At 44.3% G+C, this 12,383-nt stretch overlaps 1 protein-coding gene across 4 annotated transcripts in view; it reads right to left on the bottom strand.

Moving 5' to 3' along the window:
* USP3 (ubiquitin specific peptidase 3) overlaps positions 1-6,780 on the bottom strand; it is a 92,042-nt gene extending 85,262 nt beyond the window's left edge. Inside the window, exon 1 of one of the 4 annotated variants that reach the window (XM_036903102.2) lies at positions 6,431-6,780. In XM_036903102.2, coding sequence (XP_036758997.1) covers positions 6,431-6,521 — 91 coding nt within the window. In that variant the 5' untranslated portion in view covers positions 6,522-6,780. Of the gene's footprint in view, positions 1-6,327; positions 6,344-6,430 lie in introns of those variants that run through there. The other 3 variants (XM_036903103.2, XM_057488875.1, XM_036903104.2) reach the window with 3 other exon arrangements.
* Between the last annotated feature and the right edge of the window lie 5,603 nt (positions 6,781-12,383).

Here is a 12,383-nt window from a genome sequence, read left to right as displayed (position 1 = left end):
CAGGGTATTTGAATTTAAGCTTTGGGCTATCTCTAATACGCCCAGGCATCTTAAGCAACTCTCTGAATCTTTGTCTCAGTTGCACAATCTATTAAACAGGAAAAACTACAAGGATGGGTAGTTAATTAAATTAGGCAGGATTAAATGCTAGAAAACTGCTTTGAAGTTACTTTATGTTGTTCTCAGTTCTCCTCCTACCCAGGAAAACTAATAGAATGAGAAAACATCGGGAATTTTTATAGATACTAACATCTGCAGACTCAGAGCAGTTAAAAGATGATCTTTATTTACAAGCTTCTAAGCCAAAAATCACTCAACAAACCCACAATATTTCCAGTTACAATTGCAATGAACAATTTTTAGGTAAATTTCCTTTCAGTCTGAAAGATACCTACTCTTATCTACATTCTCAAAACAGACTATTACAAATCACAGAGCATCTTGAGAGGTCTTGGCACAAAATAATTCTAGGTAAGATGAACAAGCTGTTACTGTTGTTAATGTTATTCTCAGCATTCTAAACTGTCAATCAAAGTAAGCTTCATCACAAACATACCCTCCAAAAAGTACTAGCGCCTGCTGAGAATCTAAGTACTTCCTTCTAAGCCATCTGTCCGGGGAAAGCTCTATTAGAACACCTAGAAGGCAGGTGCTCTTGCGTCTAAATGAACTATGAATAAACACAAAACGTTAAAATACATTAAACTATATACATTTTCTATTTCAATCATTGATAAACTTGATAAACTACCTATCAAAGACTACTCTGATACCTAGGCTGAACACAAAACCTGTAGCTAGGCAGGGAGATCAAAAACTGCAGCTTAATGAGAGACTAATCCTTTTTCCAAAGAAGGAAAAATATATAAAATAGCTCAAGTAGGGAAGAAAGCGCAAAAAGAAAAAGAAAAAAAGCAGGTTGGGGGAAATGTACATGTAAATGACTCCTTGATTGAAGAGGGACTCAATTAAATTTAAAACAGGAATTTAAATTACTCACTGAGCTACAAACTAAATTACACTGTTCTGCTTACTGAGCTACAAACATTGTAAAAATGTTAGTATTTCTAAATCTAGTTTGAAGGATCCAAAATTAATCTATTACATTTCAGTAAAGAAGGAAATTGCATAAATTTAGATGAGGCAAAGTAGGACGTTAAAAGAGCCTAAGGCTAATGCTGTAAACGGAAAGAATGATGAGAAGTAATTATTTTGAGAATAAATGAACAACAGGAAACTGAAACGAAGAGTTCACATTCTCCTCAATTTCATCCTTTCTTCTGCTTTTAGCCCAAGAATGATATTCTTTGTATACTACCAAGAATACTATTAAGAAAATGACTTCTGGTCAATGTGTCAAAACTTCTTCACAACAGCAAAATGTCACGCGCAGTCCCCAGACCGCAGCTTCTTCAAACACATGGAGCACATCCTGATTCCAGGTCTTCCACATCTACTACCAATTATGCAGAGACTTTGTAAATACTTTAAGCTGCTTTAAGGTTCTGGGGGTAGGGGCAGAATACTGGCTGAAAAACTAAGGGCAATTATAATTGACTTAAGCTAACAAATATTATCAAAAAGGTTTAAATTCTTCTGAAAAGCATATGAAATTCAAATATTAATCTTCAGAATTTATGTGAAAAAGTATCCCTGTCCAATGATTGTTAACAGGTCCATTAACATTTACTACTAAAATGTCCACCTGCCCTCCTATAAACACAGAATGTGAAAAGAATACAAATTCATTGTGGTAACAACACTGCAAGTGGTCATCTGCTCAAAGTTTACCTTACAGAATAAAAGAATGAAGGCTGGTGAAAGCATTCTATGGGGAGGCTCACTTACTTTACATTTATTTTCGACATAAAGTTTAAGGCCATTCTAGTCACCATCTAAATAGAAGAAAGTGGTATTTGCTTAATGAATGAAGGAACTGAGTGTCTTACTAAGTGTTAGACACTTAATAAATACTTCATACAGTGTTACTAAAAAGCAGTAAATGCACTGACCTAAAGAGGAACAAATGATTGATTCTATCTAGAAAATTCAGTTGACAAGGCATACAAGAGTCTTCTTTAGATACACATTATAAGAGAAATATGATACAAAATAACCCATCCCCCATCAAGGTGATCTCTCACCTTTATCACTAATTACAAATGTAGTACCACTGATAAGCAATCAATAATCAGTACCTCATCCTATTAACTGTTCCTTCAAAGAAAGGGTTTATCACCAATGTCCATGCATAACTGCAGAACATTTATCTGATCAATACTTATTTTTCTTGGGTAGAGTAATATGAGGGCAAGTGTTTACTAGAAACTTAAAGCATTCTCAAGTCTTTGAAGAATTAATCAGGGAACAATTCTCATGTATATGCTATTAAAATATATCCAATTTAACTGGCTATTTAATCCAAACCCTTCAAGTCCAAACGTTTGGTCTTTGGCTTTCCTTAGTTATTAAAACAGTTGTGTTCAGGGCATCTTTTTAAACAAGTCTGGTTTTTTTCCCTGTCTTTTGCCACGTGTTCAACTCTCTTACCCACAAAAATAAGAAATGCCCAAGCCTCCAGCTTCTGAAAATAGTATCTGGTATGGGCACGTAAGAAAAAGCTTGAGAGAAATGCCCTGGTTTTTATTTTAAACTTTTTCATTTAAAACAAGAATGCCTTTAGCAAAGATACATATAAATCAGCTTTTACCTTATTAGGAGATAGCTATTTTCAACATTTACCTTAAACCACAACATGGATTTATCTTCTAACCAGTTAGCTTCCTGTCTCTCCCCAACTAGATTAGACTGTAACTTTTTTGAGAGCAAGGGACTAGACCCCATGATCTGTTCCAGTTAAAATATTACAAAAACACTAAGATTCCACAAAGACATAAAATGTTGCTAGCCTTAAGGATTTCTCTAATATTTTTAAATGATTTTGAGAAGAACAGGTGTCCTTAACAATTACTATAGTTGGATACTAGTGGGTTCTCAAAGTGTGGTCTTAGAACCCTGAGAGTTTCCAAAACCCTTTCAGGGAGTATATGAGGTCAAACTACTTTCATGAATAATATTAAGATGTTACTTATATTGTTTACCCTCATTCTCTCACAAGCATGCAGTTTTCCAGAGGCTATGTGATGTGGGATATGTGAAGAGACTGAATACAAAAGCAGATATGAATATCCAGCTGTCTTCTATTAAGCCAGACAACAGAGTTGCAAAAATGTAAAATGCCATTCTCATTAAATTTGTTTTGAAAAGTATAGTTATTTTTATAAACTATTATTTATGTTGACAGGTAATGGATTATTGTTATTTTTTAATGCTCTAATAAATACATATTTAAAATTTTTGTTTTAATTTCTAGTACAGCAAACGTCAATAGATATAAGTCATACAAAGGCTCTTTGGGTTCTCAATAAGTGTAAAGGGCTCCTGGGAAGAGAAAGTTTGAGAACCACTACAGTACATAATATAACCAAACACACAGTGCCTTCCATAGATAAGAAGCTCAGGTTAATTCTGAAGCATAATTACTTCTTATACCATCTCATCTTGTTGAGTAATATATCTCCTTGTAAAGCATAATTCAGCATAAAGCCAGTCTGTCCTGGGCCCTATTTAAGGGGTTTTATAAATTTAAATATTCAGAGTCCTTTTTATTTTAAAATGTTCTGACCTATAATACCACCTATTACTTGAATAATAACGAGTTTCTCAACATTTTTCCAAAAATTACCTCGTTCATCCTCACAGCAACCTGTGAAGAAGTAGAACCCTTTTTTTTTTTTTAACAGATGACATAATGAAGCTGCTGCTCAAAGGAAACTCCTTGTCCAAAGATGTATTGCTGGCTAATAGCGCCTAGGATGTTGGTCTTTTGCAATCCGCTTGGCTGCCTTAAGGCTGTTTCTCTGTGGTGTAACTGCAAGTTCCCAAAGAAAACAAGGCAAGGGCATTACTTCTATTATCCCAGTGCCAAAGCAGGGATTTTCCCCTCCTTAATAAGAACGTAATCAGACTCAATACTTCGTCACAGCATTATTCAACATAAGCTACCCTTTCGAGTCCCTACTTAAAGAAAGAAGAGAAATCCAAGAGTGTTGGAGAATACATAACAGAATACATAACTCTCCAAGATGATAAATTAGTTAAGGACTCGCAGATTTACTAATCATTTAATCCCTGAAACAAGAGACAGGCAAGGACAACATCAAGCTCAATACAGTAATACTAGATTGTATTGGTGAATGGATGCCAAAATGGGAGGCCCACATGAAACACGTTCAATTCACAGAATATGGACAGAAGGGGGTAAAACCCACATAAAAGTTGCGAAACTAGATTTATCGGTTCTACAAATCCAAGCACATGACCAGAACCACCCTCACAAAGCAATGTCAGAGACAAACTGCTGCAAGATGCACAGATGCCATCCTACCCGTTGGACAGAGATCACGGGTCTCTTAGGGCTAGGTATATTAATTTGTTCTTGTTATCAGCACAAGTCTCTTAGCTATGCTCCATTTCTAACTAAAGTTTCTCAAGAGATACTTAATTTTCCGTCTCTTTTCTACAGTTGCGTGGACTCCCTGACTGACAAAGTCAAGGCTGACTCACAACAGGATATCTACCACTTACATCAGCTCTTTTCCTTTTTTAGCTGCATGTGCCCAGTGAGGCCATTTTAAAATTTGATGTGATTTTACCTAGAAGGAGCCAGGAGTGTGTTAACTGTCTGCTTTGTATCCCTGTGTTTACTACAGATGAGCAAGAGCAATTTCATCATTTCTCATGAGGAACGCTTTTCCTAGCGTTTAGTCTTTTTTTTTTTTTTTCAGATCTCATGGAAAAAAAGAAACTTTAAAGTGACAGTTGGAGCACCACAACTAGAGCCACAATTATGGCTAATCCACCACCAAACAATTTGTAAAGCAATTCGATACACCTTATTTTCATTCAATACTTAACATTCACTATGGAAAACATAAGACACATTAGTAGGTAAGAAAAAATTTATACAATTTTTGGTATAAATAAAAGAATTGCAACACTGCACTGTAAAACCTATTAACCGGCTCATATTTAAAGGATTCAAGCTGAAAAGGATAATATGACTTTACATAGGCAAGCACACCATCAAACCTCTGACAGCTCCAGGAAACCGCAGTTACTTCTAGTCTTTAGCCTAGAGTTCGCACGTTTTTCTTTGTGACATTACCTACGTTTTCCACCAAGAACATAATCACCATTTACGAAGTAACCTGTCAAAAGTGTTGAGGCACATTCTCTAAGCTATCTTCCCAGCTCCGGCCCACAGTAAGAAATGTCACACAGCTAAGTCGTACAATTGTTGTTTTCCTGTGTATGTTTTTTCAAATGAATTTAAGATTTTTGAAATGCACAATTCAGATTCTACACTACACCCCAAACTACCACTGATCATCTCGAAGCTAATAAACAAAGACACTAGCAGCGGCACCAGGGCCCTACCAGGAAGTAATCAAAGCAGTGTGGCCGGTGCGATCCTAAGTCGCTAGAGCAGACAATAAGAGGGCACTGGGGCTTCCGAGGGGCCCGGCATAAGGACTTAAGATGCTTAGGCGACGCAAAAGCATTACATAAGCCCACTAACTGTTCCACAGCACATGAACTCGGGAATCCCAACGCAATTTCAGACAACCCACAAAATCTCAAAGGCAACTCAAGCGCCCCTCCAAAGCAGCTGCTGGCTCAGTCTCCCAAGCTTTTTTAGCCTGCAGCCTGTTTTCAAACTTCACCCTGCCTGGCTGCTGAAAGACTCGACCTCGGCCGCCAGAGTTCCGAGAGCCTCTCCGGACTCGGGGATCCCTCCCAGAGTGGATCGAATGGCCCGAGCCTGAGGAGAAGCGAAAGGAAACGCCGCCGGGCACGCGGCGAAGGGCCCCGGCGCGCCCGGCAGCCCGGACAAAGATGAGCCCCGAGAGTGGCGCTTTCCCATCCGGTCGAGGAGGGGACGCAGCTTGGACCCCGCCACACGTGCGGCCACCTTGTAGGGGCCGAACAACCATCACCACAGCCCCCGACCCGGCGACACTGGCAAGCACAGCCCCCAGGCATCTCAGGGCGGGGCGGAGGCACGAGCCGCGGGCCAGGGTCCCCGCCCGCCGCTGCCCCCACGCGCTCGGGGCCCCCGCGGACTCCCGCCCCTCTCGGGCCTCTCCCCCGCCGGCCGCGCCGTCGGGCCGCGGGAAACAAAGGAGCCGCCGCCGCTGCCGCTCTACCCGCTGCACCCGCCTCACCGCGCACCCTCCCCAGCTGCGGAGCCCGGCTTGCCCTCACCCCTCCCCGAGTCCGCGCGCCCGCCGCCCGCGGCCTCTAGACGGCAGGCCCCGCGGAGCCGGGGCCTCGGGTGCGCGGCAGGGCCGCACGGGGACGCACTCACCGCTGCAGCACCAGGACGACGGGGAGCCGTTGGGGAACTTGGCTGAGTCCGGAGCGATGCAGACGCTTGAGCTGAGGTGCGGACACTCCATGGCCACGAGGAGAGCGGCGAGGAGGACCGAAGCTCTGAGACCCTGCGGGGTGGGGGCAGAGGAACTCCGAAGGCTCCGTCTGGGGTCGTTCCTGGCTGGGCGCTGGGCCGACGGCTGCTGCGTCCCGAGCCCCTGCGTCAAAGAAAGCGAAGGCTTCCGGGCGCCGGGTTTTCCCACCGGCCGTGTTCAGAAATCCCGCTCCAAAGAATGTGAAACTCCGGAATCCGGGTTCTACCGACACCCGCAAGCTGAGGGCTTCCGTCTTCCCAGGCCAGCCCCGCCCCGCCCCTGGGCAGCCCCTCCCCCAGTCCAGGCCCCTCCCACTCCAGCTCGAGCCGGGTGGGAACCGGGCGCGCGCTGGTGGGTGGCCCTAAATCGGGCAGCGCTTGGAAGTGACTTTCCTAACTCCGCCGCCCGGGGCGGTCGTGGCTCTCCCCACCCCGGGAAGGGTGGGGCGCCAAGCCTGGGCACGCTGGGCTGGTCCACTGCATTTACGGCGGGCGAGCAAGTGCTCGCGGTTAGAAAAGGCTGATTCTGCGTGTTGTGTGGTGGTCTTACTGCACTGTGGTAGAAATCTGGCCACTCAGGAAAGTGAAGAAAATTAAGGACCAATCGGACAGACAGGCACTATAGCCTCCATTTGCACATGAAAATACAAGCTCAGAGAGGTTAAGGACCTGGTCCCCGGTAGCCCAGCGGGATGCCTAGGTTTCAGGGCAGTCCTGATTTAGAGTTTTGCGCCCTGCGCACGTGCGATACATGACCCGGTTCTAGGTTCAGAACGCTTGACCTAGGCCCGCCACCATGAGTTTTGAGTGGCTGGGGACTCAGGGGCGCCCATGAACCTGGGTTCAAATCCTGTCACTGTTACTCACAAAGTGCGTCACCTCGAGCACGTGGCCGGACTTTCATACCTCACCCACCAGCGGAAGTTTATGTAAGGTAGGCAACCTGGGTTTGCTTAGCGCGAGGTCCAGGTTACCAGCTGATAAAAAAGGACAAGATCTATTATTTGTTAAACACCTATGACTGTCTCTTAGCCAGGCACTTAACACAATACCTCATTTAAACCTCACACCACCTTATCAGCCATTATTACCGTCCCCTTTTTCACCTCGCGGAGAAACCGAGTCTAATTGGTTAATCCGTGCGAAGATTGGATCCTCGACTCTGACGTCTTTACAAAAAAGGTGATAGGGCGAGTCTCAAGGGGCCGCTTGGGCAGGCATTACCCTCCATCTCTCTGGGTCACGGCCTGCAGGACGTCCGGGGCTATTACAAATATTGCCTGAAAGTTGGGGCTTCTAGTAAAACCCGGCAAAGGAGCAACAGGGCCAGGAGGCAAGCAGGGGGAGGAGGGAGGCTGATGTGGCAATCCTGCGGCAGGACGCTAGGAGGAAGGAAGGTCAGGAAATGATTAACTGGGCAGGGCCGGGTAGTGGTTAGAACGGGGCACCTCCCCGCGGTGCAGACCTGGAGCAGCCCAAGGACTCGCTCTCCGTCACTTCTCGCCTCCCCAGCCCTCCACACCCCCCCTCTATGACTTGGTTTCTTCCGCACACTTCTCCGCCTAATGGTGTCCACTCACCTGGGTCATCTCTACAGAACCTTTCCCTCAATAGTATTTCGGAATCAAAGTTCTGTCGCTTTTCAATTTTTAGTCAATGGCTGTTAGAACAAGGTCCAGTCTGGGAATTTCATGACAGGAGTTGTAGAAAGGGCAGCTGTCAAATCCTAACTCTGTTGCCCACTTGATGGTCAACTTTAGCAAGTGTTTCTAGTCCTCCCAAGTCTTTTTCTTCATTTGTGAAAGTAGAAAAATAATACTTACATCGCAAAAAAAAAAAAGGTGATAATGAGAATTGTCACCCAGTAGTAGGTAGCAAATAATTTATAGCTTTTTAAAATGGCAGCAGGTGAGGGCATAATTCCCTAGGAAGGGAGTGGATAAACAATAAATCTGACCTTTGCTCAAGCTCTTCCAGTCCTCTCCTCCTATCAACCAACTCCTTCAAGGCGGGGCTGGGCCAACCTGCTTCCCTCTGGACATGGGCACCCATTTAGAATCCGTACTGCCTCATTTAGCCATGGAGCATGTCCTGACTCCTGCGGATTTCCATTCTACCATTCTTTTTTCACCCTCGCAGAGACTCAGTTTCCTTATCCTCTAGACCTCAGCTTAAACATCACTCCTTCAGGGAGATGTTTCCTGACCCTGCTCCACCCCCAGGTTACCTCCAGGTGTGTGATGATGCCCTTGTCTGCCCCCACACTGGAGCCTTATAAAATCACGTTTCATGCGTTTAATTGTTTAATGTGTGTCTTCCCCTTGGAGGTCCATAAGGGTAGCAAACAAGTCTGTCTGGTTTCCTGCTGTATTCCTAACATAACATGTGGAACATGGAGGGTATCCAATAAATAACTGTTCTATAATGAATGAATGATCGATTAGTAATGTCTACCATGGACAGGTGTTTAGGAAGTGCCTAATATGTGCCAGCAACAGGTCATCTCTAAATTTTCTTTTGGCACTGAATTCATTATTTTAACTGCATAAGGAATATGAAAGCATCTTGAAAAGTGTAAGTTGACATTTAAAAAAAACAGGAGGGAGAGAGAGAAAGAGAAAAGACTGACGTTTATTAGTCTCATCTCTTCCTACTAAAATAAAACCCCCTCCAAGCAAGGGCCCTAATTTAATTGTTTCTGACTGCTATTGTCCCCTGAGGGCAAACTATGACTACTATCAGGCGGTCCGGAGAAGTCGAGCAAAATCAGAGAGGCCCTCTTGGGGCTTTCACTAGATTGCCCTAAAACAAAGGGAATTTGAAAGTTTTTTTTGAAAGTTTTCATAATAAAAAAAAAATTTTTTTTAATCTCTCGGTGAGTAAATGTGTCAAACGGAGGAAGACCAAGAGGCACAGTGAGAAATCTGCTTTTCCAGTCCCTTGTTTCTTCAGTTACATGTAATACAGGGCTTGCTTTTTGGTTCTTGGCCCGCATGCGTTTGGCACGGAGGAGCTCTGACATACACACCAGTGAGCCCGGTGGTGCTGAGCCAGCTTCCAGCTGCGGCGCCCGGAACGCGCGGCGGAGGGGATTCCCCATCCAGCTGCTCACCGGAGCCCCGGGTGGGGAGGGCGGGGGGAGCGGTTCTGCCAGAAACTGCCATGTGTTTTAAAAGTGTGCATCTGTCAGAGGAGAGGAAGGCACAATTTCAACCATACTTTCAAAGATTTCTCTTCCAAAGGATATGTATATATGCGGGTGGGCGGTGAACGGGGAGAGGGTCATACGTTGCCATTGGAACGGTGATCATGAGATGTCTCAAGGCTGTCGTGACCTCCTAGCCTTACTTAGACTTGAGAAGAATCGGTGGTCCCGAAGCAAGGATTATAAACTCACCAGGCCCTGGAGAAGACTAGCTCTGACTAACCCACTCAGACAGAGCTTATTGGAAGCACCCAGAGATTTGGATTAATTATTTACTTTAGCTATTTGCCTAGGAGTAAAACCACCTTGGGAAAATAAAGTTAGACCTAGAGAAGGCTTAGTGAGCATTCAGAAGGTGGGGAGGGAGTGAAGAGCAGCGGCTCCGGGAATCAATCACTGGTTTAGTTTTCCAAGGGGCACTTACCTAATACTTCCTTGCTTCTTCACTCGTTTATATAGTGTCAGTCTATTCCATGAAACCAGAGACCTTGCCAATCCTGTCCATTGCCTGATTGCCAGCTACTGGAATTCAGTCTGGTACGTGGCAGGCCCTCAGTAACTATCAGTTGAACGACTGAAAGAACGAAGGCAGGTGGGCGTGGCCTCGCGCCTGCCCTCGGGAATACCGGCCGTGTCATTCTCCCACTTGTCCATTCACTAATATCGCATTATCTCTCTGCCCAAAATCTTCAATGGCCCCCCATTACGGGCAAGATAAAATCAGTCTGAGACCCACTGCCGTCAGCCATATGTACCTTCTCTTTCGCTAAATCTTTTTTTTTCCTGTTCCTGCAATACCTAAAATAGTTGCCTCGTTATAGAAATGTGCTTCCTCACGCCTGTGTCCTCCCCCTCCTCTTTCCCTTACCTGGCCAGCTCCTACTCCTTCCCCAGGAAGCATATCACCTCCTAAGGGAGGACCTGCCACACAGGCAGGCGGACTTCTGAGAGCCCCGCACCTCCCGCATTTCCCCACCCCCGAATCCCTGCTGCCCCCATCTCTCATTCTGTCCTTGCAGCTTGTCATAGGGTGCTGTTATTTTCTGTTTACATTTCAGTCTCCCTTGGGAACAGATGCTTTGCTTTTCCGTTGCGGATCCTAGGCACCTAGTTCAGCATTTACAGATATTAAAAAACATTGTATTTGTTGATTAAATACTCACCTTTTGAGAGTGATTACACTAATCTCTAGGTGTAATGGCCCCCTAGGTATTCACAGAAAGAACCTCAACTACGTAAGAATAGAGACATTTATTGGATCCCAACTAGGTGTCAGATACGGTGGCTTTCATGTATTTAATTCTACAACAAACTTGAGGGGTAGGTATTATCTCCATTTTACTGATGAAAGAACTGAAGCTCAAAAAGGTTAAATAGTTGTACACATTTACGCACTTAGTAATTGGCCTTTTATCCAAGTTGGTAGAGTTTCACCCCAAACACGGTCGTCTGAAGGATTTTGCAGTATTATATGGGGGTAGTTGAAGTTCCTGGTGATGACGACTCTTGGGGACCATAGCACACAGAAGAGCCTTCCGAGTACCTAAAGAAAGAATCATTTAGGTTCAGTAACACTGCAACAATCTTTACATCATCAACATCTTAAATTGTATTGTTTTTAATGCTTTTTTCTTTATCATTAAAATGTGAACTTCACAGCATTTTTATGGGGATGGGCTTTTCTTGCTTAAAGCACTGACTGATTAAGCCAAACAGGGCGGCTCTACCACCATGCAACTCTGCAGTGAAGGAGTCACTTCTTTCTCTGGGCCTCAGTCTCCCATCTGTAAAATCAAGGGGTTGAACTAAATGATCCCCAAGGGCCTTTCCAGAATGAGCATCCAGTGATTCCGTGATAGCTCATGGCCACCCCAGGACACAGGCAGAGGAAAGATGGTCCTCCTACCCTGTGGCAGATACTGCTAACTCTTCACCCCAAATCTGTTTTCTTTTCCTCCTAAGTTCACAACTAGAAATTTTTCAGCTTCCTTTGCAGCCACATGTAGCCATTTTTAGTCAATGGAGTCTGAGCAGAAATCACAAGCAGCAGCCTTGGCTGCCACTGTGGACAGCTGCCCAAGACAAAAATACTTCAGTGTCCAGTTTTATTTATCAACACATGGAGGAAATAGGGGAAATATATAAGGTCAGGCCCAGAAAGAAACAAGGGTCTCCTAGGTTTCTAGTCAGCCCTTTCTGTGTTCTCTCTTCAATCATTCATTCATCTATTGAACAAATCTTTTCTGTGCTCCTGCCACAGGCACTGAATATACAGGGACTTAGAGCTTGGTGCTGCACAAGGTCCTCCTCTATTGACATTTTTGGCCATCATCAAGATGGAAAACTTTGTAATGTCACTCCTTTCCCCTTGCTTATTTGTTGCCTAACTGGACTTCAAAACCTCTGAGTTTCAAAGTGCTGTCTAGATAAGGAACTTTAAGCCTTTTAATTGTGGAAATGGCTTCACATGTAAAGAGCCTGTCTTGGAAGTTCATATAGAGTAGACCCTTGATAAATGTGCATTTCATTGAGACCATGTCAAAGAGGCAGATTGATGTGGAAGATGGAGGATGATGGCCTGAAATCTTTGATTCTGTAATAGCTGGTACAGAAGGTTAGATTTTTGTCCTGTTAAAGGAATCTGGGTCT

This window comes from Manis pentadactyla, chromosome 11 (assembly GCF_030020395.1).
Source record: "Manis pentadactyla isolate mManPen7 chromosome 11, mManPen7.hap1, whole genome shotgun sequence".
Classification (NCBI taxonomy): Eukaryota; Metazoa; Chordata; class Mammalia; order Pholidota; family Manidae; genus Manis; species Manis pentadactyla.
Note: the sequence above shows the minus strand (reverse complement) of the source record. Positions and strands in the feature narration are given on the sequence as shown.